The 27,354-nt window shown below is 43.9% G+C and overlaps 2 protein-coding genes across 2 annotated transcripts in view; one reads left to right on the top strand and one right to left on the bottom strand.

The window, feature by feature from the left end:
* Window positions 1-22,545, bottom strand: part of COL4A5 (collagen type IV alpha 5 chain) — a 139,911-nt gene extending 117,366 nt beyond the window's left edge. The window contains exon 1 of the mRNA XM_060756218.2: window positions 22,240-22,545. Within this exon, the coding sequence (XP_060612201.2) occupies window positions 22,240-22,341 (102 nt within the window). The 5' untranslated portion in view covers window positions 22,342-22,545. The remainder of the gene's footprint in view (window positions 1-22,239) is intronic.
* Window positions 22,546-25,191: 2,646 nt separating this feature from the next.
* Window positions 25,192-27,354, top strand: part of COL4A6 (collagen type IV alpha 6 chain) — a 207,059-nt gene continuing 204,896 nt past the window's right edge. The window contains exon 1 of the mRNA XM_067471575.1: window positions 25,192-25,439. Within this exon, the coding sequence (XP_067327676.1) occupies window positions 25,426-25,439 (14 nt within the window). The 5' untranslated portion in view covers window positions 25,192-25,425. The remainder of the gene's footprint in view (window positions 25,440-27,354) is intronic.

The following is a 27,354-nucleotide window of genomic DNA, read 5'->3' as shown; positions in this document are numbered from 1 at the left end:
ATGGGCTTTTTTCTCAGGCCCTCCTCTCTCCCACAATTGTATCCTTCCTTCTTTCTCTCTTCCCTCCCTCTTTCTCCTTCCCTTCCACACTTTTGCCCTTTCTTCCTTCCCCTTTGTCTTTCCTTCCTTCCCTCTTTCCTCCCCCCCTTACCTCTATTCCTCTCTCTCCTTCCATCCTTCCCTCTTTCCTTCTTCCTTGCCTTCCTTCCATCCTGCCCTCTTTTGTATTTCCCCCATTCTCTTTACTTCCTCACCTCCCTCTTTCTCTTCCCTCCCTCCCTTCCTTCCTCTTTGTCTTTCCTTCCTTCTTTCTTTCCTTTATTCTTCTCTTCCTTCCTTCCTCTCCTCCTTTCTTCCTCCTTCCCATTCTTCCTTCTTTCCTTCCCTTTTGTTTTTCATTCCTTCTCTTTCCTTTATCCTTTCCTTCCCTTTCTTCTCTTCCTCCCTTCCCCTTCCATCCTTCTCTCTTTCCTTTATCCTTCCCTTCCTCTTCCTCCCTTTCCTCCTTCCCTTTCCTTCCCTTTCGTCTTTCCTTCCTTTCCTTTCCTTTATCCCTTCCTTCCGTTCCTTCCCTTTCTCCTTTCTCCTTCCTTCCCTTTTGTCTCTCCTTCCTTCCTCCTTCCCTTTTGTTTTTCTTTCCTTCTCTTTCCTTTATCCTTCCCTTCCTTCCTTCCCCTTCCTCCCTTTCCTCCTTCCCTTCCCTTCTTCTTTTCTTCCCTTTTGTCTCTCCTTCCTTCCTCCTTCCCTTTTGTCTTTCTTTCCTTCTCTTTCCTTTATCATTTTGTTTCTTCTCTTCCTCCTTCCCTTTCTTCCTTCCCTTTTGTCTTTCTTTCCTTCCTCCTTACCTCCCTCTTTCTCCATCCTTCCCTCTCTCTTTCCTCCCTCTTTCCTTCTTTCTCTCTTTCTCCTTCCATCCTTCCCTTCCTTCTCTCATTCCTTCCTTCCATCAGCCAGTCCTCCTAGCAGGGAGTGCCAGCATGTGGCCCCCAAGCTAGAAAGTTTGTCCAGGCCTGGTCAATAATAATAATAATAATAATAATAATAATAATAATAATCTTTATTTATACCCCACCACCATTTCCCCAAGGGGACTCGAGGTGGCTTACATGAGGCCAAGCCCAACAACACATCTATGGCCAGCTTTGCTGGAATCATATGCATGCCCAAAGAGAACATGATAATAAAATGTGCAAATAATCAAATCTGCACGAATTAAACCTACTAATGTACTTCAGGACTGGGAATCCATTCAATTCTAGCACCGACATCTCAATTATCCACCTCCTTCATGAATGGCAAATGTATAATTACTGTCGATAATGAATTTATTGCAGCAAAGCTGTAGCTTGAGGCATTTTATCACCACCATGTGAATCATTGGGCTACTGGAAGTAATTTGATTAAAATTTCTGAACAATTAAACTGTCAGGGATCCCTATGAAAGTAAATACATAATTATGGTATCATTACAGGCCTTCAAGTCATTTCTAACTTCCTAAGGGTTTCCCAGGGCTGAGAGTATGTGACTGACCCAAGTAGGTTTTTGTGGCCAACGGTTATAACTTTTAATCACCACCAAAGCTGGGACTTTTGCAAAGCCAATGGCTCCTGATGACACACTCCAGCCATCTCAAAATAATTGGCATAGCAAGAGCAACTATGTACATTACAGAAAAATCAATTTCTTCCCAATGACTGTAAGAACTACAGCCAAGATCAAAGGAAAATAAAGGATCAGAGGCTGAGAAATGGTGTTTTTGCTCCAACAAAGCAAAAAGTCTCGATGAGAACCCTGCTTCTAATACTTTGAAACATCTCAGAAAATTCTTCCCAGCAGAAGCCATTCAGAGCCACTGAACGAAGGGAAAACATAATGCAATATACATATGAGCAAGTGAATCTAAAGGTTATTCTACATTGCCATATAATCCAGATTGTCAAAGCAGATAATCCACATTATCTGCTTTCAACTGGATTATATGAGTCTACACTGTCATATAATCCAATTCAAAGCAAATAATCTGGATTTTATATGGCAGTATAGAAGGGACCTAACTTATAGTTATCCTATCTTTGCATTTCTTACCATTGCAAGAAAACTATGGTCAACTTTACTGGACAAGCACCTATTTTACAAAGAGACAGTCCTGCTCTCTTTCCTTCCTCCTTACCCCCTCTTTCTCCTTCCTTCCATTCCTTTTGTCTTTTCATCATTCTCTTTCCTTTATCCTTCCTCCGTTCCTTCTCTTTTTTCCTCCTTCCCTTTTGTCTTTCCTTCCTTCTCTCTCTCCTTTATTCTTCCTTTCCTTCCCTCTTCTTTTTCCTTCCTCCTTCCCTTTCTTCCAACCTTCTCTTCCACGCTTTCATCCTTCTTTCCTTCTCTTTTGTCTTTCCTTCCTTCTCTTTCTTTTATCCTTTTCTTCTTTCCTTCTCTTTTTCTTTCCTCCTTCCCATTCTTTTTTCCTTCCCTTTTGTCTTTCCTTCCTTCTCTCTTTCCTTTATTCTTCCTTCCATCCTTCTCTTCCACTCTTCCATCCTTCTTTCCTTCTTTTTCTTTTCTCCTTCCCTTTCCTTTTTCCTTTTTAGTCTTTCTTTCCTTCTCTCTTTCCTTTCCTTCCTTCCCTTTCTTCTCTTTTTCCTTCCTCATTCCCTTTGTTCCACCCTTCTCTTCTACTTTCATCCTTCTTTCCTTCTCTTTTGTCTTCCCTTCCTTCTCTTTCCTTTATCCTTCCTCCCTTTCTTCTTTCCTTCTCTTTTTCTTTCCTCCTTCCCTTTTGTCTTTCCTTCCTTCTCTCTTTCCTTCACTTCCTTCCCTTTCCTCCTTCCTTTCATTCCTTTTGTCTTTCCTTCTTTTTCCTTCCTCCTTCCTTTCCACTCTTTCATAGGGCGATCTGTTCCACACCTAGCATTAGTATTTCTGGCATTTTGGGGAACGGGTGGTGCCATTTCACCCTGAAAACAATTGAAACCATGTCAGATTGTAGGTATTTGAAAACTAGTGGGAAAAACATACTTGGCCTTAAATGGCATTTCGTCCAATGTTTAAACTAATTGCATTCCTCAGGTGGAGGCACACACTGAGAACCCTTTGGCAGAACCTCCCGCTTTGCATCGCCTGAGGCCACGTTAACTCTCTTCGCTTTGCTTTGAACAGGAATGGCCACTATGACAGGTTAGGATAGGTGCGGCTCTGCAATGATGTCATGCCACTCATAACTCTAGATTCCCTTTCCCTCTAGCCAAGAAGGCTTATCCCATTCCAAAACTTGTCATGCACCCAATATTCAACCATGACAGGAGTGTATTAGGAGAGGTATCTACAAGTGTATCCATTATTGTTGCAGAATGCAAAAGCAAACTGTGAAATTGTTAGAAAAAGGCCTGGATGAATCATCTACAATAGATATGGGGTGTGTCTACACTGTAAAATTAATGCACTTTCATTGCTATGGTTCAATGCTATGGAATCTTGGGAGTTGTAACTTTACAAGGTCTTTATCTTTCCAAATAGTGCTGGTGCTATGGCAAATAAGGTGGTGTCAAACTGCATTAATATTACAGTAAAGATGTGCCCAGGGGTACTCTTTGACCCTACAGACATTTGGAGCAGATGAGAGATGTACCCCACCTCTAGCCACAGGGAGAGGAAGATATTATTATTATTATTATTATTATTATTATTATTATTGGAGCCTCAATGGCACAATGGGTTAAACCCTTGTGTTGGCTGAACTGCTGGCCTAAAGGTTGGCGGTTTGAATTTACAAGGTGGGGTGAGCTCCCATCTGTCAGCTCCAGCTTCCCATGCGGGGACATGAGAGAATCCTCCCACAGGATGGTAACACATCTGGGCATCCCCTGGACAATGTCTCTGCAGATCACCAATTCTGTCACACCAGAAACGACTTGCAGTTTCTCAAGTCGCTTCTGATACAACAAAAAACATTATTATTATTATTATTATTGACACAAAAACACAGTATGTCATAGCAAACAAGATATATATGCTGGATTTCGTATCACTAAATCACAAGTCGAACACTTTCCAAGCGTCTAGGACTGTGTGATGTATTTTCAAATGATGCGCACAGATCCAAGTCAGGTGGCCTTTTGCAGTTGACAGATCGTGATTTTGTCGATGTTTATTGTTTCCAAATGCTAGCTGAGGATCTTTTGGCACGGCATCCAGTGTGCCAATGACCACTGGGACCACCTGTACTGGTTTATGCCAGAGGCTTAGCAATTCAATTTTGAGGTCCTGGTAATGGCTGAGTTTTTTCCATTATCATCATCATCATCACCACCACCACCATCAACATAATCAGGCCAAAAACACCTGGAAGGCTCAATATTCACTATTCCTATTAAAGCATGATTTAACATTGCATTCAAATTTGGTCACTTCAGAACCAACAAAGACCTTTGGCGTCTAGCTGATGTGAGCATCAATTCCCATCATTCTTTCTCATCAAGTGTAAAAGATAGGGTTAATAGGACCAACTCTCATCAGGCCTAGTGATGGATGCTGGACTTTGCAATCCAACCAGGTCTGTGCGGTTACATCTACCCACTCCTGCACTAAACCCCGAACTATGGAAGAGTTGGAACAAAACTCCTACTTCATCACACTAGAGAATGAATCCACTTGAAATCTGGTTTCTGCCTCCTGCAGAATTCTGGGGTTTGTAGTTTACTGAGGCTGCTAAAAGCTCCTCTCTAAACTACAAACCCCAGAATTCTGCAGGAGGCAGCAACCAGATTTAAAGTGGATTCATTCTCTAATGTGATGTGGTCCCAAAATTAATGAGTTCACATTAGATGATCTGAAAATTTTCGTAACCATAATGGGTGGATATGTTGTGGAAGACCAACATCCCACCAAAGGACTAAGGGGATTACACAACCTATCATCCACAACCACTGACTGGAGCAGATAGGAGTTGAAATCCAATAATATCTGACGAGTCACTCACTTTTCACCGCATTGGACTTGGAACTGGAACATAACCATATCAGTATCTGTGGGACAGAACTTAACCAGACTTCAGCCAAGAAAATGTCTTGCAAATGACAAAGAAACTTTTTCTTATATATATATATATAGAGAGAGAGAGAGAGAGAGAGAGAGAGAGAGCGCAAACTTGGACTCATGCAAAGCCTTTTCCTATCCTAAATTGGCACAATTTTAGATTCAATTCTATCTTGAGTACAAGACCTTAAAAAGCTCCAGATCAACTGCATGCCAAGAGACTATGCTGGAAATGTAGCCCCAGGGATAGGACATCTGATGTTTTCCCAACATATCTGTCAATTACCTCCCAATTAATGGGGAGCCAGAAGGGAAGGGAGGCAAGGCCACAGAGGAGAACGTCTATTCTATCTTCTAATCTCTCATGACTTGCTTGGCAGGACTGCTAAAACTGTTCTCCACAAAAGACCAGCAACGCTTTCCCAAGTATTGGTCTTGGCCCTGAAAGCAAACTTTGCAGAGATTACAAGCACACAGAGTTCCTCACACATATCTAGAAGTAGGGGTTCTTGAAGTTTTCCTTCCTCTGTCCACATTTTTCCCCAATGGAGGCCATGAGAGCATTTCCCCCAATAAGAATCCTATCTTCCATGAGAGACACCAAAAATGGATCACACCTAGAATCATCCATGTTCTCTAGATCTCTTTTCCTGTCTTTTTCCTTTGGATGCCCAGAGTATACAGTCATCCCTGTGCACTTGCAGTTTTGCACTGGTGTATTTCATTGTTCACAGATTTGAGATTCCTAGGAACCTCTAGATCAATAGTTCTCAACCTGTGGGTCCCCAGATGTTTTGGCCTTCAACTCCCAAAAATCCTTGCAGCTGGTAAACTGGTTGGGATTTCTGGGAGTTGTAGTCCAAAATACCTGGGGACCCACAGGTTGAGAACAACTGCTCTAGATCTTCAAGTCAACTTCCTATGATCATGTTGGAAGACCTATATATTCCATGAGAGAACAGTTCTCTAGGAATTGCTAGGCCTTCCCATGAGGTTCTATGGCAGTGGTTCTCAACCTGTAGGTCCCCAGATGTTTTGGCCTTCAACTCTCAGAAACCCTAACAGCTGGTTAACTAGCTGGGATTTCTGGGAGTTGTAGGCGAAAACACCTGGGGACCCACAGGTTGAGAACCACTATTCTATGGTCAGCTTCCCCAGACAACATTGGAGATCCATCTTAACTACTTGTCATCAAACCTAGGGGAAGGACCATTGGAAATGGGCCCAAATCACTGGTGTCCAAAAAGTTACTGCATTGCATAGGAAATGGGTTCACTTTGTAGTGTCCCAACACAGACAGGTGTCCCATTTGGCCATGTCAACAATGAGTCTTTCACCTTGGATGGCTGGAGATCACAGAGTTGTATTTTTAGGAAAACAGAGTGACCTGTCAATGACCCAGGACTGTCTGCCAAGGTCTGGAGTTGGAACAAGGCTGGAATTTCTTGTTTATTTAGGCCAAGGCTGCATCTCAGGATAACAGGGCTGGAATTAATTCAGTAATACTTGTGTGTTTTTTAAAAAAGCCCTTAGAATTAAATCTTAGAAGGGACCACAAGGACTATGTAGTCCAATCACCTGCAATGGAGGAATATGCAACTAAAGGACTCCTGAAAGGTATCTATCCAACTTCTGTTGAAATACTTTCAAAGAAGGAGAGCTCACCAACCTTTAAGGTAATCTAGTCTACTACAGAATGGCTCTGGCAGTAAAAAATAGTTCTTCCTAATATTTAGATGAAGTCTTATTCTCTATCTGAATTGATGCCTCTGCTATATATATTATCACTTATAGGACTCACCAAAATGGTGCGATAGACCCACCATGAACATCATCCACTACTTGTTGCTGATGAAGAGAAAGAGAACTGGAGAACTATTTGGTATGATAACCAGCTGCAATCTGAGGACATCTTCTGCTCTTTAGATCTCAACAATATTATTGGGATGTATCTGTTGATGAGCATATAGCCACGTCTAGACCTCCCATACCACCCTCCATCAGCAACTACAGAAGCACATGCCTACACCTCTAAAGCTATCAGATTGGAAGCTTCCTTAGTACTTGGATGGAAGACTGACAATGAGTGTTGCAGGCTCTATTTCACAGGGAGAACCTGGCAAAACCACTTCCTGAGAAGACCTTCTGAAATTCATGGGGTTGCCATAATATGACAGGAAACTTATGCACAAACATGACACAAACAGCAAGACTTCTAGAAGCTTTAGCTGTTGAAAAGGGATACAGTCATCCCTTTACCATTTGTGGTTTCAACTTTGGAAGATTTAATCATTCATGCATTTGATTAGAACTTCTTTCTAGAACCTCCAGGTCTTCCAATGTAACTTCATGGTCAACTTCATGTTGGACAACCTAGAGATTTCAAGAGAAGTGTTCTTCAGACAAAAAGAAATAGCCACTTCTTTATTCAGAGCCCCCGGTGGTGCAGCAGCTTAAACCACTGAGCTGCTGAACTTGCTGACCAAAAGGTTGGGGTTTGAATCCGGGAAATGGGGTGAGCTCCTCCTGTTAGCCCCAGCTTCTGCCAACCTAGCACTTTGAAAACATGCACATGTGAATAGATTAATAGGTACCACTTTAGCAGGAAGGTAATGGCACTTCATGCAGTCATGCCAGCCACATGAACTTGGAGGCGTCTACAGACAATGCTGGCTCTTCAGCTTAGAAATGGAGATAAGCACCACTCCTCAGAGTTGGACACAACTAGACTTAATGTCAGGAGAAACCTTTACCTTATTTCTTCATTCATATTTTTCAAACTTTCATGGGATCCTGTGCCACAAACCCTAGCAAATATAAAAGGTTGGCTGAACCAGCCCCAATGACACCAACAACATAAACACAAGGCAGTCTTACTAGGTCACTGTCAAAGTCCAGCATATATAACACTTTCTTTAAAAGAGAAATAAACATAAGGAACATGCTCTAGCAATTCCATTTTAACACATCAGCTTGACTGCTATTGCTACCAGATTCCTCTGTAAGCTCTCTTTCTACCTCACTGGACTACAACAAGCCACAGTAACCCTACAAGACAGATGGTTATATAAAGGGGTCATAGTTACACCAACAAATCCATAATGAAAATGGTGTCAAGCTTTCTTAGAAAAAGTACCTGCCCAAGAAATCAAAGGCCTTTGATGGAACCAAGTTGACACTGACCAGAACAGGAGTCAACCTGGCTAATCCTCAACAGCTCTTTGGGAAGATATAATGCCATGGAGACAATAATATAGAGACATCCTGCTGGCCTCACCATCAAGCCTGATCATATATGTTCTATTGTGTACTCAGTCAGCTCCACCTTTGAATCTGGTCAACCAACTTGCTTCATGTGAGATAGATAGATAGATAGATCACCCTGCTAAGGCCTACTAAAATGCCTCGAATCATTATTGTTTCTTAGTGTCCGAGGAATTGCTGTTGTTCTTTGATGTGTGTGTGTGTGTGTGTGTGTGTATATCCTAGACATCCCCTGCCATGCGTTGCTGTGGCCCTGTCTGGTTATCTGGAAAATAAAGTAATGAGAAAGTGTTGGTTTCTAATATATGTAATTTATTTATGCTTGTGGTGAATAGTATTTCTTGTTGTTTCTTTGTCATTGTTGATGTGGTTTGCCTACTCTGGAATATGCAACATATCATTGTCCTTCTTTAGGGGTCCCTTTCAAATCTATGATACTATATATCTGTGTGTGTGAATCATATATATCTATCTATATCTATGGCTGGATGGCTCTTCGTCAGGAGGGCTTTGATTACGTTTTCTTGCCCTGATGAAGGGAGTTGGACTGGATGGCCTTAAGGCAGCATTTCTGTTGGTCATGGGAGTTCTCTGTGGGAAGTTTGGCCCAATTCTTTCGTTGGTGTGGTTCAGAATGCTCTTTAATTGTAGATGAACTATAAATCCCAGTAACTACAACTCCCAAATGTCAAGGTCTATTTCCTCCAAACTCCATCTGTATTCATATTTGAGCATATTGACTATTTGTGCCAAGTTTGGTCCAGATCCATCATTGTTTGAGTCCACAGTGCTCTATGGATGGAGGTGAACTACAACTCCCAAACTCAAGGTCAATGCCCACCAAACCCTTTTAGTGTTTTCTGTTGGTCATGGGAGTTCTGTGTGCCAAATTTGGTTCAATCCCATTGTTGGTGGAGCTCAGAATGCTCTTTGATTGTGGGTGAACTATAAATCCCAGCAACTACAATTCCCAGATGACAAAAACAATTTTTTGATTGATGATCACTCCTTGGGTTAGTAGGTGTCTTGTGGCCAAATTTGGCGGCAATTTGTCCAGTAGTTTTTCAGTTATGTTAATCCCACAAACGAACATCTCTCTCTCTCTCTCTCTCTTTCTCTCTCTCACACACACAAACACACACATATATATCAGAGAACAACAGCAATTCCTCAGACTCTGAGAAACAATAATGTCAATTATTCAAGACATTTTAGTAGGCCTTAGCAGGATGGTCTGGTTTACTTAATGGAACATTCCCCCAGGCTTTGGAGAACCCATCAAAATTCTTCTATCCTTGCAAAATCCCATCCAAATGGCAAGAGAGTTCCTCACTCCATCTCTATGAAAGCTGATCATCACCACGAAACCAAACTTGACCACAAAGTGATGAGTATTATAATACTGCTGCAGAGATCCTTCTCTAGTTGCACAGCATCTAACTTCCTGTCCATTGTTGTAGTAACAATGACAATGAAACAGTGTGAAAAAGGACTAAAATTATCAGGGCATGGTCTTCTCATGATGTGCCAGGCTGCTTTTTGAAAGACATCTCTCCTTCCAGCCTCACACTTCTATGCCACATGTTCCTGCTGTACTTCTCAGCCTTCCACATTGGTTTTGAGTTAGGGATATGGCTGTGTTTTTAGCCCAAGGGAACATGTATCTAGGAATTTCTAGGTCTTCTAATATGATTTATGGTCAACTTCTGCTGAAAGAATTGCACTGGAGGATCTAGAGCAATGGTTCTCAACCTTCCTAATGCCGCGACCCCTTAATGCAGTTCCTCATGTCGTGGTGACCCCCAACCATAAACTTATTTTCATTGCTACTTCATAACTGTAATTTTGCTCCTGTTATGAATCGTGATCTAAATTTCTGATATGCAGGATGTATTTTCAATCACTGGACCAATTTGGCACAAATACCCAATACACCCAAATTTGAATACAGGTGGAGTTTGGGGTAGATTGATTTTGTAATTTGTGAGTTGTAATTCCTTGGATTTATAGTTTGCCTACAATCAAGGAGAATTCTGAACTCCACCAATGATGGAATTGAACCAAACTTGGCACACTGAATTCCCATGACTAACAGAAAATACTGTTAGTCATGGGAACTGTTTGGTGAGCATTGACCTTTAGTTTTGGAGTTGTAGTTCACATACATCCAGAGAGCACTGTGGACTCAAACAATGATGGATCTGGACCAAACTTGGCACGAATACTCAATATGCCCAAATGTGAACACTGTTGGAGTTTAGACCTTGAAATTTGGGAGTTATAGTTGCTGGGATTTATAGTTCACCTACAATCAAAGACCATTCTGAACCCCACAATGATAGAAGTGGGCCAAAATTCCCACACAGAACACCCATGACCAACAGAAAATACTGTTCAGTTACAACATTCACACCTAGCTCCAGCAGAGAAGAGCTCTTTGCCCTTTGCCCCACTCAAGTCATTCCACAGATATATAAACCCATTTTCCTAATTCCAACAGACCTCACTACCTCTGAGGATGCTTGCCATAGATGCAGGCGAAACGTCAGGAGAAAATGCCTCCAGAACATGGCCATACAGCCCGAAAAAACCCACAAGAACCTAGTGATTCCAGCCATGAAAGCCTTCGACAATACAGAAAATACTGTATTTTCTAATGGTCTTTGGCGACCCCTCTAACATTCCCTCGCGACCCTCCCAGGGGTCCTGACCCCCATGTTGAGAAACGCTGATCTAGAGGTTTCCAGAGATAAGGTTTTAATCAAATCCATAAAGAATAATATCTGCAAAATAATAAAAATTGCAAATATGGAGCTGCTGAAACGGGCTTTTTTCTCTCAAACTCAACTGACTCATCATCTTCCAGGGTCAGGATCTACTCTACTACTTATGTACTTCTTCTCTAATTAGTTCTATTTCCCTCAAAGCAACCAAAGGACTAAAACGTATCTCGAAGGCACGAAATGTTATCTAAATATGACAACGAGGAAGGACAACTGTTACTTTTTTTAAACATGGTAGCAAGGAACAGCAATGATGTACTGTTAACAAGTAACTTTTTAGGTTTCGTTTTCCTTCTTGTGCTTAGTATCCAAGTTGGAACATTGCATGTAAAAACACTCACTTTCCAGTGCTACATTGTTTAAAGAATATATTAAAAATATCCTTTTAGGAAGTTGAGGAGCTCAGAAAGTCAGTTTTCTCGCTTGTTCCTGCTTCTGACTTGGAATTATTACTGTCATATGCATGCATTTTAAGTCATTGCTAGACTGCATATGGTCAGAGGTTAAGGCACCCCCTTTGCCATTTTAGCCTCTCCTTCAAAGGTTAAAATATAGCTTCTTAATATGAAGCAGCAAAATAAATACAATTAACCAACATTGCATTAAAGTGGCATTCAAATGCAAGTAAAAGAATTTCAGTAGAATTCTGTAAGGCGTGAATCCACTATCAATTAAAGTCAACTGAGGGTACATCTACAATGCAGAAATAATGCAGTTTTGCACCACTTTAACTACCCTAGCTCAATGCTATGGAATCCTGGGAGTTGCAGCTTTGCAAAGTATTGAAACTTTCTCTGTCAAAGAGTGCTAATAATAATAATAATAATAATAATAATAATAATAATGGAAAACCTGACATGATATGAAGATTTAAAGATCAAACTGCAAAGACTCTGGCACAAGCCAGTAAAGGTGGTCCCAGTGATGATTGGCACACTGGGTACAGTGCCTAAAGACCTTGGCCTGCACTTAAAAACAATCAGCTGCAAAAGGCCACCCCACTTGGATCTGCATGCAATATTCACCGATACATCACAAAGTCCGAGACACTTGGGAAGTGTCCAACATGTGATCAAATACAAAAGCCAGCACCAAAATCCTCCCACCAAAAGCCCATCTCTGCTGTAATTGGCCAGACTCTCAGCCAAGGGGAGGGCTGTTTCTGAGACTTCAGGCAGGGAAGAGAGAGCAGGCATGCTCAGCACACTGCAGCATGATGCGCATGTGCAGGTGAGGGAGAGTGTACGAGGCCGGAGGGAGGCTCACACTAGTGAGTCGCTTCAAAGCATGGGGGTTCTGTGTGAGAAGTTTGGCCCAATTCTATCTTTGGTGGCATTCAGAATGCTCTTTGACTGTAGGTGAACTATAAATGCCAGCAACTACAACTCCCAAATGTCAAGGTCTATTTCCCCCAATCTCCACCAGTGTTCACATCTGGGTATATTGAGTATTCATGCTAAGTTTGGTCCAGATCCATCATTGTTGAGTCCACAGTGCTCTGTGGATGTAGGTGAACTACAACTCCAAAACTCAAGGTCAATGTCTATTTTCCCCAAACTCTAACCCTAACCCTGAATTCCACCAATAATGGAACTGAACCATATTTGGCACACAGAACTCCCACGACCAACAGAAAAGACTGGGCTTGGTGGGCATTGACCTTGAGTTTTGGAGTTGTAGTTCACCTACATCCAGAGAGCACTGCAGACTCAAACAATGATGGATCTGGACCAAACTTGGAATGAACACTCAATTTTCCCAAATGTGAGTTTGGGGAAAATAGACCTTGACATTTGGGAGTTGTAGTTGCTGGGATGTATAGTTCACTTACAATCAAAGAGCACTATGGAACCCACCAATGATAAAATTGGGCCAAACTTCCCACACAGAACTCCCATAACCAACAGAAAATACTGTGTTTACTGATGGTCTTTGGTGACCCCTCTGACACCCCCTCACGACCCCCGCAGGGGTTCTGACCCTCAGGTTGTTGTTTTTTTGTCGTGTCAGGAGTGACTTGAGAAACTGCAAGTCACTTCTGGTGTGAGAGAATTGGCCGTCTGCAAGGACGTTGCCCAGGGGACGCCTGGATGATTTTTGATGTTTATATCATCCTTGTGGGAGGCTTCTCTCATGTCCCCGCATGAGGAGCTGGAGCTGATAGAGGGAGCTCATCTGACTCTCCCCGGATTCGAACCTGCGACCTGTCGGTCTTCAATCCTGCTGGCACAGGGGTTTAACCCACTGCGCCACAGGGAAACGCTGATATAGATGCAAATGATACAGAAGCAAGGTGTCCATTCCCCATCTGAGGCCCCAACGAGATTAAGCACGGATCATCCTCCCATTCAACTTGATCAATGATCAGGGGAGTGTAAAACACCTACAAGAGGAGAGCTTGGGAAGCACTGTCAGACTCTTAGTCTTTTCAAACAACCAGGCATCGGTTTAACCTTTGAGCGCAGACCTTCTTGCAACAAGTCACAATAGTTTAATCTGGATGCGATTAGGGCCGGAATCACTGCAACAAAGCCATGCAAACCAGTGAATCAGACACAGATGATAAAAGGCACCCTGGATGGCCAATCACTGCTTCCAGTGATAAAATCAAGCCCAGGAAAAACCCTCAACCTTCGCCTTTGATGGGGATTGTTCACTCAAAGCCCTTCTCCTATCTCCACCCAAAGCGGTGGATTCGTTTTAATCTAGCTTCCTAGTCTCCATCCACCCCCAAATTGCCTTCCAGGCACATGTTTACAGCTCCGCAGACCCTTTGAAGGAAACAGATGGCAGAGCTGGAAATTGTGTACGTTTCATGACAATTCAGCCCAAACTTTGGCCTGATGTTGTCCAGCAGCTTTGTGTGGATACTAAGAAAGCATAACATGTGGATTTTATTGGTCAGGCGTTCATTTCTGCGGACACACATTTTTGGCACTGGATATGGCTTACTATTTATTGCAATATACAGAAAGCCCGCCACATTTGCAGACTTGACTTTTGTGAATATGGTTATTCATGGATGGCATAAAAGGTTATCTCCAAGATTATTTAAGTTCTTCGTTACCACTCCATTTATTTATTTATTTATGACATTTATATCATAGAATCATAGAATCAAAGAGTTGGAAGAGACCTCATGGGCCATCCAGTCCAACCCCCTGCCAAGAAGCAGGAATATTGCATTCAAATCACCCCTGACAGATGGCCATCCAGCCTCTGTTTAAAAGCTTCCAAAGAAGGAGCCTCCACCACACTCCGGGGCAGAGAGTTCCACTGCTGAACGGCTCTCACAGTCAGGAAGTTCTTCCTAATGCTGCCCTTCTCACCCCAAAGGGAACTCAGAGAGGCTTACAAGTAAAAAGTAAATACAATATATTATATTATTATCACAGCACAATATTATTATATATAACATTATACTCAACCTTCCTAATGCCGCGACCCCTTAACACAGTTCCTCATGTTGTGGTGACCCCCAACCATAACATTCTTTTGCTACTTCATAACTGTAATTTTGCTCCTGTTATGAAACATAATTTGGGAGTTGTAGTTTTATGGGACTGATGGTTCACCTACAATCAAAGAGTATTCTGAACTCCACCAACGATGGAATTGAACCAAACTTGGCACACAGAATGCCCATGACCAACAGAAAACACTGGAAGGGTTTGGTGGGCATTGACCTTGAGTTTGGGAGTTGTAGTTCACCTACAGAGAGCACTATGGACTCAAACAATAATGGATCCGGACTAAACTTGGCATGAATACTCAGTATGCTAAATGTGAACACCGGTGGAGTGTGGGGAAAATAGGCCTTGACATTTGGGAGTTGTAGTTTCTGGGATTTATAGTTCAACTACAATAAAAAAGCATTCTGAACCCCACCAATGATAGAATAGGGCAAAACTTGGCACACAGAACTGTGCTTTCTGATGGTCTTTGGTGACCCCTCTGGCACCTCCTGGCAACCCCTCCAGGGCTCCCGACCCCCAGATTGAGAAACACTGCACTATAACATTATATAGTTATATAGCTAGAGGATTTAGGGTGAATTGAAGCTGCAGAATGAATGCAGTGTGACATGTGTTGTTAAAGGTTTTCATGGCGAGAATCACTGGGTTGCTGTGAGTTTTCCGGGCTGTATGGCCATGTTCCAGAAGTATTCTCTCCTGATGTTTTGCCCACATCTATGGCAAGCATCCTGAGTGAGTTAAACCCTTGTGCTGGTAGGACTGAAGACCGACAGGTGGCAGGTTCAAATCCAGAGAGAATGCGGATGAGCTCCCTCTGTCAGCACCAGCTCCCCATGCAAAGACATGAGAGAAGCCTCCACAAGGACGGTAAAACATCAAAACATATGGGCATCACCTGGGCAACATCCTTGCAGATGGCCAATTCTCTCACACCAGAAGTGACTTGCAGTTTCTCAAGTCGCTCCTGACACGGAGAGGTTGTGAGGTCTGTTGGACGCTAGGCCCGTCGACTGTGGAATGCCCGGCCTAAAGATATAAGATCGACTCACTCCCTCTTGACTTTTTGAAGAAAGGTGAAAATTTGCTTTTTGAGCAGGCCTTCCCTAAGATGGAATAGTCATACGAAATAATGGAATTACTTGATGATGCAATTGAACAATGACTTGATATGAGACATATACAACAATGTTTTAAGGCTTGTACAGGTAACAGCGCTCCATGCAGTCATGCCGGCCACATGACCTTGGAGGTGTCTGTGGACAACGCTGGCTCTTCGGCTTAGAAATGGAGATGAGCACCACACCCCAGAGTCAGACATGACTGGACTTAATGTCAGGGGACTACCTACCTACCTACCTACAGTTTTATATTTTTATATTGCATGTTGATGTTTTTAATGGTATTTTATTATTGTTATATTTTTTAATTGTTATGACTGTTAAGGCATCGAATTGTTGCCATTTGTAAATGGCTCTGAGTCACCTTTGGGCTGAGAGGGGCAGTATAGAAATATCTATATAAATAAAAATGTAATGTTCATTTGTGGGATTAGCAGAACTCAAAAATCACTGGATGAATTGACACCAAATTTGGACACAAGACACCTAACAACCTAATGTATGTCCTTCACTCAAAAAATTGTTTTTGTCATTTGGGAGTTGTAGTTGCTGGGATTTATAGTTCACCTACAATCAAAGAGCATTCTGAACCCCACCAATGATGGAATTGAACCAAACTTGGCACACAGTTCTCCCATGACCAACAGAAAACACTGGAAGGATTTGGTGGGCATTGTAGTTCACCTACATCCAGAGAGCACGGTGCACTCAGTGATGGATATGAACCAAACTTGGCACAAATATTCAATATGCCCAAATATGAACACTGGTGGGGTTTGGGGAAAATAGACCTTGACATTTGGGAATTGCATTTGCTGGGATTTATAGTTCACCTACAAATAGCATTCTGAACCCCACCAATGACAGAATTGGGCCAAACCTCCCACATAGAACCCCCATGTGGGCCACAGCAACGTGTGGCATGGGACAGCTAGTAGTAAATAAATAAATAAGTGAGGTTTATATATCTGTGGAATAATGTCCAGGGTGGGAGAAAGAACTCTTGTCTGTTTGAGGCAAGTGTGAATGTAATGTGGATTCCCCCAGGCAGGAAGCAGCCAAGCTTTGAAGCTGCAAGGCCATTCAATGCTAATCAAGTTGTTCAATTGCAACAACCACACTTTTCTCAAACAGACGAGAGTTATTTCTCTCACTCTTGATATTCCACAGATATCTAAACCTCACTTGCCTAGTTTCCTACAAACCTCACAACCTCTCAGGATGCCTGCCATAGATGTGGGTGAAACTTCAGGAAAGAATGGCTCTGGAACATGGCCACATAGCCCGGAAAATTCACAACAACCCAGTGATTCTGGCTATGAAAGCCTTCGACAACGCATCTCCAAAGATCATTGATCAAATGGATGTACATCCCCAGTTAAGCACATTTTAACCACCACATTAATGGTCAACACAACCTTCCTTATCAGACATAACCATAAGTGTACCTACAGTGAAGAATGACTGGTTTAGATTCATGTGCAATCCCTGCCAGTGAATAGCCATAGACTCTATAAACAGAGCATTGATTCCCAATCTATAAGATGGAAGAGGAGAGTTGATGGCAAATGGGTTGTAAGGCTTGGCTGTTGGAAGCCCTGCTCAGCCATGGAAACACAATTAGGGGGTCATGAGCAAGTCACACCTTCTCAGCCTCAAGAGAAAGGCAAAGGCAAACCTCCCCTGCCAAGAAAATCCTGTGATAGGTTCACAGTATGTTGCAAATGACTCAGTAACAACAATTCACCCTACAAAGATGGAGCCCCCAATGGCACAGTGGGTTAAAACCCTGTGCCAGCAGGAATGAAGACTGACACGTCCCAGGTTCGAACCCGGGGATGAGCTCCCTCTAACAGCTCCAGCTCCTCATGCGGGGACATGAGAGAAGCCTCCCACAAGCATGGTAAAAGATTAAAAAATCCAGGCGTCCCCTGGGTAACGTCCTTGCAGATGGCCAATTTTCCGACACCAGAAGCAACTTGCAGTTTCTCAAGTCTCTCCTGACATGACAAAAACAAACTCTACAAAGGTTATAAAACTATGTAAATAGAGAAGAAACACAACCTTGCATAACTCATACAATCATCCTCCAGATCAGAGGGAAGCAAGTATGTGATCTTACGGAGGCTCCACTGTATTTAAGCAGCATTATCAGCCATGAAGGTTGGTGGGAACATCTGGAGCAACATTTGGAGGGCAACACATTGGCAGCTCTAGCTTACGCTAAGGCACACTTCCAGGCCCTATCGAATGGCGCCAGCGGGGCATGAAGCACACCAACCCATGGCATTACATGCATGCATACACCTCTGGGAGTTTAAAGACATTTTAAAATGACAAACTACATCTATAGTGTGGGGTGAATGCAGTTGGGCACCACTTTCACTGCTCCATGCAATGGAATCCAAGAAATCATAAAACCCTCAACATACACATAGAATCATAGAATCCTAGAGTTGGGACAGACCTCATGAGCCATTCAGTCCAACCCCATTCTGCCAAGAAGCAGGAGCATCACATTCAAAGCACCCCCAACAGATGGCCATCCAGTCTCTATTTAAAAGCCTCCAAAGAGGGATCCTTCTACACACTCTGAGGCAGAGAGTTCCACTGCTGAACAGCTCTCACGGTGAGGAAGTTCTTCCTTCATGTTCAGGTGGAATCTCCTTTCCTGTAGTTTGAAGCCATTGTTCCGTGAATTGCAGTCTAGGGCACAGAAAGTGAAAGGCCTTGTGAAACCACAACTCTTGTGGTTTCACAAGGGTACCACAATTGAAGAGAGATATTGACAAGCTGGATTGTGTCCAGAGGAGGGCGACTAAAACGATCAAGGGTCTGGAGAACAAGCTCTATGAGGAGCGGCTTAAAGAGCTGGGCATCTTTAGCCTGAAGAAGAGAAGGCTGAGAGGAGACATGATAGCCATGTATAAATACGTGAGAGGAAGTCATAGGGAGGAGGGTGTGAACTTGTTTCTGCTGCCCTGGAGAGTAGGAAACAGAACAATGGATTCAAACTACAAGAAAGGAGATTCCATCTGAACATGAGAACAAACCCTATGAGGAGCAGTTTAAAGAGCTGGGCATGTTTAGCTTGAAGAAGAGAAGGCTAAGAGGAGAGATGATAGCCATGTATAAATACATGAGAGGAAGTCATAGGGAGGAGGGAGTGAACTTATTTCTGCTGCCCTGGAGACTAGGAATAGGAACAATGGCTTCAAACTACAAGAAAGGAGATTCCATCTGAACATTAGGAAGAACTTCCTGACTGTGAGAGCCGTTCAGCAGTGGAACTCTCTGCCCCAGGGTGGGATGGAGGCTCCTTCTTTGGAAGCTTTTAAACAGAGGCTGGATGGTACTTTTAATGCAATATTCCTGCTTCTTGGCAGGGGGTTGGACTGGATGGCCCATGAGGTCTCTTCCAACTCTATGATTCTATGATTGCCTAGCACGGAGCCATGGCAGCTGAAGTGCATTAATTCAGCAGAAGTTAGGAAAAGGGCTTCGGGGAGGCATCCATCGGAAAGGCCAGAGAGCTAGACAAAACTAGGCATGCCTTTGTTTGATAAAGAAAAGATACTCCCTTCCCTCTCAGGAGGGATGGGAAAAGTAGGGGGAAAGAGAGATAAAGAAAGGATGACAAGACCAAAGGAGACAGTTGAGCCAAATAGAAACCAAGCATCCCATTGGGCTCCTTCCCCATGCAAAAAGGGCACAAGGGTGCATACACACCACGCATGGACAATGTTTTGGACTACAGCTCCCACAATTTCTAACAGCCTACCAGATGTTAGGAATTGTGGGAATTGCAGTCCAAAACACCTGGACGGCTGAAGTTTGCCCATGCCTGGTAAACACTGTACTTAATGCAGGTTTATGCGTTATCAAAGGATTTCATGGTTGGAATCACTATGTTACTGTGAGTTTTTAGGGCTGTGTGGCCATATTTCAGAAGCATTCTCTCCTGACATTTCGCCCACATCTATGGCAGGCATCCTCAGAGGTTGTGAGGTCTGTTGGAAACTAGGCAAATGACGTTTATATATCTGTGGAATAATGTCCAGGGTGGGAGAAAAAACTCTTGTCTGCTTGAGGCAAATGTGAATGTTGCAATTGGCTACCTTCATTAGAACTGAATGGCCTTGCAACTTCAAAGCCTGGCTGCTTCCTGTCTGATTAAATCCTTTGTTGAGAGGTGTTAGCTGGCCCTGATTGATTCTTGTCTGGAATTCCCCTGCTTTTTGGGTGTTGCTCTTTATTTACAGTCCTGATTTTAGAGTTTTTAAACACTGGTAGCCAGATTTTGTTCATTTGTCCTTTCTGTTGAAATTATCCACATGCCAATCCCAAAGTGGCCAGTTGCAACATCCACACCTACCTCAAACAGACAAGAGTTTTTTTCTCCCACCCTGGACATTCCACAGATATATGAACCTCACTTGCCTAGTTTCACACAGACTTCACAGCCTCTGAAGATGCCTGCCAGAGATGTGGGCGAAATGTCAGGAGAGAGTGCTTCTGGAGCATGGTCATGCTGTCCAGAAAATTCACAGCAACCCTAATACAGTTTCGACACCTCTTTTGACCCAATGCTATGGGACCACAAAGTGCTTCTTTAGTTTGCCCATTCCTGGTCCACACTGTAAATGGAGTTTCGACACCACTTTTAACTCAAGTGCTTCCTTAGTTTACCCATGCCCGATCCTCACTGTACACTTAATGCAGTTTCAATACCACTTTTGACTCAATGCTATGGAACTGCAAAGTGCTTCCTTAGCCCTCTCTGCTAATGCCCAAGTTAAACATGAGCCAACAATGTGATGCGGCAGCAAAAAAAGCCAATGGGATTTTTTGGCCTGCATCAATAGGAGTCTAGTGTCTAGATCCTGGGAAGTCATGCTACCCCTCTATCCACCTTGGTTAGACCACACCTGGAAAATTATGCCCAATTCTGGGCACCACAGTTGAAGAGAGATATTGACAAGCTGGAATGTGTCCAGAGGAGGATGACTAAAATGATCAAGGGTCTGGAGAACAAGACCTATGAGGAATGGCTTAAGGAGCTGGGCATGTTTAGCCTGAAGAAGAGAAGGCTGAGAAGAGACATGATAGCCATGTATAAATATGTGAGAGGAAGTCATAAAAAGGAGGGAGCGAATTTGTTTTTTGCTGCCCTGGAGACTAGGATTCGGAACAATGGCTTCAAACTACAAGAAAGGAGATTCCACCTGAACATTAGGAAGAAATTCCTGACTGTGAGAGCTGTTCAGCAGTGGAACTCTCTGCTCCAGAGTGTGGTGGAGACTGCTACTTTAAACAGAGGCCGAATGGCCATCTGTCAAGGGTGCTTTGAATCCAATTTTCCTGCTTCTTGGCAGAATGGAGTTGGACTGGATGGCCCATGAGGTCTTTTCCATCTCTAGGATTCTATGATAGTGTGGTGGAGGCTCCTTCTTTGGAGGCTTTTAAACAGAGGCTGTATGGCCATCTGTCGGGAGTGCTTTGAATGCAATTCTCCTGCTTCTTGGCAGAATGGGGTTGGATTCTATGATTCTATGAAAGTGTGGTGGAGGTTCCTTCTTTGGAAGATTTTAAACAGAGTCTGGATGGCCATCTGTCGGGAGTGCTTTGAATGCAATTCTCCTGCTTCTTGGCAGAATGGGGTTGGACTGGATGGCGCATGAGATCTCTTCGAACTCTAGGATTTTTCAGTTGATAGACTGAAGTCTGGGAAAACTTATGCTCCCAATTGCTGTGAGTTTTCCAGGCTGTATGGCAAGCTTCTTCTAGAAGCATTATCTCCTGACGTTTCGCCCACATCTATGGCAGGGGGTTGGACATGAGATCTCTTCGAACTCTAGGATTCTAAGTCGATAGATTGAAGTCTTATGCTACCAGTTGCTGTGAGTTTTCCGGGCTGTATGGCCATCTTCTTCCAGAAGCATGCTCTCCTGACGTTTCGCCCACATCTATGGCAGGCATCCTTAAGAGGGGGTTGGACTGGATGGCCCAACTCTTTGATTTTATGAGAGTTGGTGCCTCCTCAAAACTACAACTCCCAGGAATCCCTGGCACTTCTCCTTCCTCCTCCTCCATCCCTCCCAAAGGAGAGTTTTGAAGCTGCAAGGCTTGGAAGGTGCAAAAAGTAAAAAAGAGGCTTTTTCCTTTTTGCACCCTCCAAATCCCAGGGCCTTGCAAGCAACGTGGGTTTGGGCTGGAGATCTAGAGACCCCCATGCCTTTCTTCCCCCTACTTCTCTTTTCTCCTGCTTGCAAAGGCACCTAATGTTTAGGCTGCAAAGAGAGAGAAAGAAAAACCCCTTCCAATCCCCTCTCCATTGGATACCTAAGGAAAAAGAGAAGGAAGGAGAAAGAGAGAAGAGAGAAGAGAAGGAGAAACTTTCCCTCACTTTCGGGAGATATGGGAAGCCCTCCCAGCCATGGCTGCTCCTTTCACTAGGAGGAGAAAGAGAGGAAAGAGCTCCAACTCTCTCATGGCTGCTCTCCTTCTCCCAGGCTGGAAAGAGAAAGGAAGGAAGGAGAAAGGGAGGAAAGGAGGAGAGGAGCACCCACCGCAGCGTCGGCGTCCCCCAGGAGGAAAAGGAGCAGCGTCAGCCGGAGAAGTAGCAGCAGTATCGAAGGCCTGGAGCTGTCCTTCATCCTCCTCTTCTTCATCTTCCCCCTCTTCTTAGCAGCTTTGCAGGATCCTTGGAGGGCGCCCCTCAGGACCTGACATGGTCTTCTTCCTCCTCTTCTTCTTCTTTGGGGGAGAGGGCAAGACTGAGGCGGAGGCTTGGGGCGCGCTCCCGAAGGCGCGCTCCCGACTCTCCTCCTCTTCTGACTCTCCTCCTAAAGCTCTCCCGGGACTACTTCGCCTCCCAAAAAGAGAGAGAGAGAGAGTGAGAGCAAGTGCGGATCCCTCCGCCCACAGCCCCGGATTTAAGGGGAAAGGCGGAAGAGTCCCACACTCAGCGCCTTTGCTCACCTGAGCTTGGACTAAATGCCCTTTGGAGGACTCTCTCTCCAAGTGGGACCCTTCCCACGATGATCCCATCCAAATGTAGTCTCTCCCAAGGCTTTCTTGAATATTTATTGCCTTTGGGGTCCCTTCCAAGTCTGATTTGGGGGTGGTAGGCAATAAGGGGAAGGCAGGTGGCTCAGTCAAATCTTCCCTTTTGTCCATTCATTTGTTTGGGAGGGGTTAACTGGCACTTGGGTGTTTGCTGTCTGGAGTTCCCCTGTTTCTGTGTGCTGTTCTTTTTTTTCTTTTTTTTTTTTACTGTTGATTCCGATGTTTTCTTTAAATACTGGTATTAATAAAAGTCTGGAGTCCCCAGTGTGTGTGTGTATGTGTGTGTGTATGTGTATGTATGTACCGACCGCATCTCTGCCTATGAACCCACCAGGACTTTGAGATCTTCCGGGGAGGCCCTGCTCTCGGTCCCACCTGCTTCTCAAGCACGTCTGGCGGGGACGAGAGATAAGGCCTTCTCGGTGGTGGCTCCTCAGCTGGAACGCCCTTCCTACCGGCATTAGGCTAGCACCATCCCTAATGGTATTCCGAAAAAAAGTGAAGACCTGGCTATTTGAACAGGCGTTCGAACAAGTGCAATGATTGGTTAATGAACACTGAACACTGGAATGGATCAATGGATGACGAACTTGGATCATGTTTTTGATGATGAGATGATAGTGAATGGCTACTGTAGTAATCGTTAATTGTTTCTTGTTATTAATTGTGTAATGGACTAGACTCCTAACTGCTTTGTATTGTGCATTGAATTTTTGCTGTCTTTTATTGCTGTGAACCGCTGTGAGTCGCCTCCGGGCTGAGAACAGCGGTATAGAAGCAACGTAAATAAATAAATAATAAATAAATAAATATAAATAATATAAATAAAAATGTAATGTTTGTTTGTGGGATTAACAGAACTCAAAAACCGCTGGATGAATTGGCACCAAATTTGGACAACCTAACATCCCAATGTATGTCCTTCACCTAACAACCCAATGTATGTCCTTCACCTAACAACCCAATGTATGCCCTTCACTCAAAAAAATTGACTTTGTCATTTAGGAGTTATAGTTTCTAGGATTTATAGTTTACCTAAAAATGTAATGTTCGTTTGTGGGATTAGCAGAACTCAAAAACCACTGGATGAATCGACACCAAATTTGGACACAAGACACCTAACAACCCAATGTATGCCCTTCACTCAAAAAAATTGACTTTGTCATTTAGGAGTTGTAGTTTCTAGGATTTATAGTTTACCTAAAAATGTAATGTTCGTTTGTGGGATTAGCAGAACTCAAAAACCACTGGATGAATCGACACCAAATTTGGACACAAGACACCTAACAACCCAATGTATGTCCTTCACTCAAAAAAATTGACTTTGTCATTTAGGAGTTGTTGTTTCTAGGATTTATAGTTTACCTAAAAATGTAATGTTCGTTTGTGGGATTAGCAGAACTCAAAAACCACTGGATGAATCGACACCAAATTTGGAGACAAGACACCTAACAACCCAATCTATGTCCTTCACTCAAAAAAAATATATGATTTTGTCATTTGGGAGTTGTAGTTTCTGGGATTTATAGTTTATCTAAAAATCTAATGTTCATTTGTGGGATTAACAGAACCCAAAAACCACTGGATGAATTGGCACCAAATTTGGACAACCTAACAACCCAATGTATGTCCTTCACCTAACAACCCAATGTATGTCCTTCACTAAAACCCAATGTATGTCCTTCACTATGTCCTTCACTAACCCAATGTATGTCCTTCTGTTGTTTTGCTGTTGTAATTTTTGAGTTTTTTAATACTGGTAGCCAGATTTTGTTCATCTTCATGGTTTCCTCCTTTCTGTTGAAATTGTCCACAGAAATGCTGGACCACTCTCACAACCACCATGTCAGACTACACAGAGAAGCCATTGAAATCCAGGAGCATGTGGACAATTTCAACAGAAAGGAGGAAACCATGAAGATGAACAAAATCTGGCTACCAGTATTAAAAAACTCAAAAATTACAACAGCAAAAAAACAGAGAGTAAACAATCAGGCACATCAATTCACTCTCAACAAGAGATTCCCCCCAGGCGCTTCCAGGCCATTGAATGCAAATCAAGGTGATCAGCTGAAACATTACCCTGGTCATTCCACAGATATATAAACCCATTTTTCCTACTTCCAACAGACCTCACTACCTCTGAGGATGCTTGCCATAGATGCAGGCGAAACGTCAGGAGAAAAAATGCCTCCAGAACATGGCCATATTATTAATAGTAATAAAACAATATCAATTATAATGAGGGTGATGATAATTATGATGATGATGACAGAGGAAGCGGGGAGAGGAAAGAGTGGGGGAAAGTCCTCCAAGTTGGGAGTGTGGCTTTGCCAGAGAGGGAGGGAGGGGGGCGTTCCTTTTCGGGCGCTTTGAGGCGGCTTGATTGACAGCCGCGCGGGCCCGCCCCTCCCTCTCCCTCCCTCCTCCTCCTCCTCTCTTTCCCGGCGGAGCTGGGCTTCTCCTCGCGGGTTCGGCTTGGCTCCCCCCCCCCCACACCCACCCCCCTTTTCCCCAATGCAACGCGTTCCCTGCTTCTCTGCCCCTCGTTTGCTTCCAGCCCGGCGTCCCTGAGTCCCCTTCCCTTCTCGCCCGACTTTTGGGGGCTCCTTGGAGACTTCGGGGGGGACTCCCAGCCCTCCCCCTTGCCCCACCGAGGAGAGGGAGGGGCTCCTTCCTCCGACGCCATGCACCAAACCCGGTGAGTGTTGGGGTCGGGGTTCAAGGGAGGGGGATCCAAGGGAGGGGGGTCCTGCCTCTGTCTTTGAGCTCTTGCCGCTTCCCTGCCCTTCAGAGAGAAGCCCAGGAAAAGCTTCTCCAGTCTCTCTCCATAGATATTATGCACAATAACCCTGCAAAGTAGGCTTTCAAGTCTAGCAAAGCTTCGCCTTCCCAGTACTTGGGTCTCTGATGCCGCAAAATGAATATTCGGGACTTAACGCGGTTATATCTTTGCCTTTTTTGCTGGCTTGTGTATGCAAGCAACTTCTGTCCCAATGCAGAGTTGGGAGTCAATTGTTGACCTATTCAGTACCTGGCTCAGGTTTTCCCCAATGCATCCCCCAAGCAGCCAAGCTTTGAAGCTGCAAGGCTATCAAATGCTTATCAATTGCAACAACCACACTTTCCAGTGTGGCAAAACCACACATTCCAGAAGCATGCTCTCCTGACGTTTCACCCACATCTATGGCAGGATCCTCAGAGGCTATGGGGTCTGTTGGAAACTAGGCAAGTGGGGTTTATATATCCTTGGGATGATGTCCATTGTGGGAGAAAGAACTCTTGTCTGCTTGAGGCAAGTATGAATGTTGTATGGATTCCCCCAGGTAGGAATCAGTCAAGCTTTGAAGCTCCAAGGCTATTCAATGCTAATCAAGGTGGCCAATTGCAAAACCACATGCTCCAGAAGCATGCTCTCCTGACGTTTCACCCACATCTGTGGCAGCATCCTCAGAGGCTGTGAGGTCTGTTGGAAACTAGGAAATGGGGTTTATATATCTTTCGAATGCTGTTGTATGGATTCCCCCAGGCAGGAAGCAGCCAAGCTTCGAAGCTGCAAGGCTATTCAATGCTAATCAAGGTGGCCAATTGCAAAACCACATTTTCCAGAAGCATGCTCTCCTGACATTTCACCCACATCTATGGCAGCATCCTCAGAGGCTGTGGGGTCTGTGGGAAACTAGGCAAGTGGGGTTTATATGTCTTTGGAATGATGTTGTATGGATTCCCCCAGGCAGAAAGCAGCCAAGCTTTGAAGCTGCAAGGCTATTTAATGCTAATCAAGGTAGCCAATTGCAACAACCACACTTTCTTCAAACAGACAAGAGTTCTTTCTCCCACCCTGGAAGTTCCACAGATATCTAAACCTCTCTTGCCTAGTTTCCAATAGACTTCAAACCTCTGAGGTTGCCTGCCGTAGGTATGGGCAAAACGTCAGGAGAGAATGCTTCACAGCAAATTCACAGCAAACCATTGAAGTCAATTGTTGACATATTTGGTTCCTGGCTTAGGTTTTCCCCAGTACATCCCCCAAGCAGCCAAACTTTGAAGCAAGGCTATTCAATGCTAATTAAGACGGCTAATTACAAAACTATACATTCCAGAAGCATGCTCTCCTGACGTTTCACCCACATGTATGGCAGCATCTTCATAGGCTGTGAGGTCTGTTGGAAACTAGGCAAGGGGGTTTATATATCTTTGGGATGATGTCCGGGGTGGGAGAAAGAACTCTTGTCTGCTTGAGGCAAATGTGAATGTTGTATGGATTCCCCCAGGCAGGAAGCAGCCAAGCTTCGAAGCTGCAAGGCTATTCAATGCTAATCAAGGTGGCCAATTGCAAAACCACATTTTCCAGAAGCATGCTCTCCTGACGTTTCACCCACATCTATGGCAGCATCCTCAGAAGCTGTGGGGTCTGTGGGAAACTAGGCAAGTGGGGTTTATATGTCTTTGGAATGATGTTGTATGGATTCCCCCAGGCAGGAAGCAGCCAAGCTTTGAAGCTGCAAGGCTATTTAATGCTAATCAAGCTGGTCAATTGCAACAACCACACTTTCCTCAAACAGAGTTCTTTCTCCCACCCTGGAAGTTCCACAGAAACATAAATCTCACTTGCT

The sequence above is a fragment of the Anolis sagrei genome, chromosome 10 (assembly GCF_037176765.1).
Source record: "Anolis sagrei isolate rAnoSag1 chromosome 10, rAnoSag1.mat, whole genome shotgun sequence".
Taxonomy (NCBI): domain Eukaryota; kingdom Metazoa; phylum Chordata; class Lepidosauria; order Squamata; family Dactyloidae; genus Anolis; species Anolis sagrei.
Note: the sequence above shows the minus strand (reverse complement) of the source record. Positions and strands in the feature narration are given on the sequence as shown.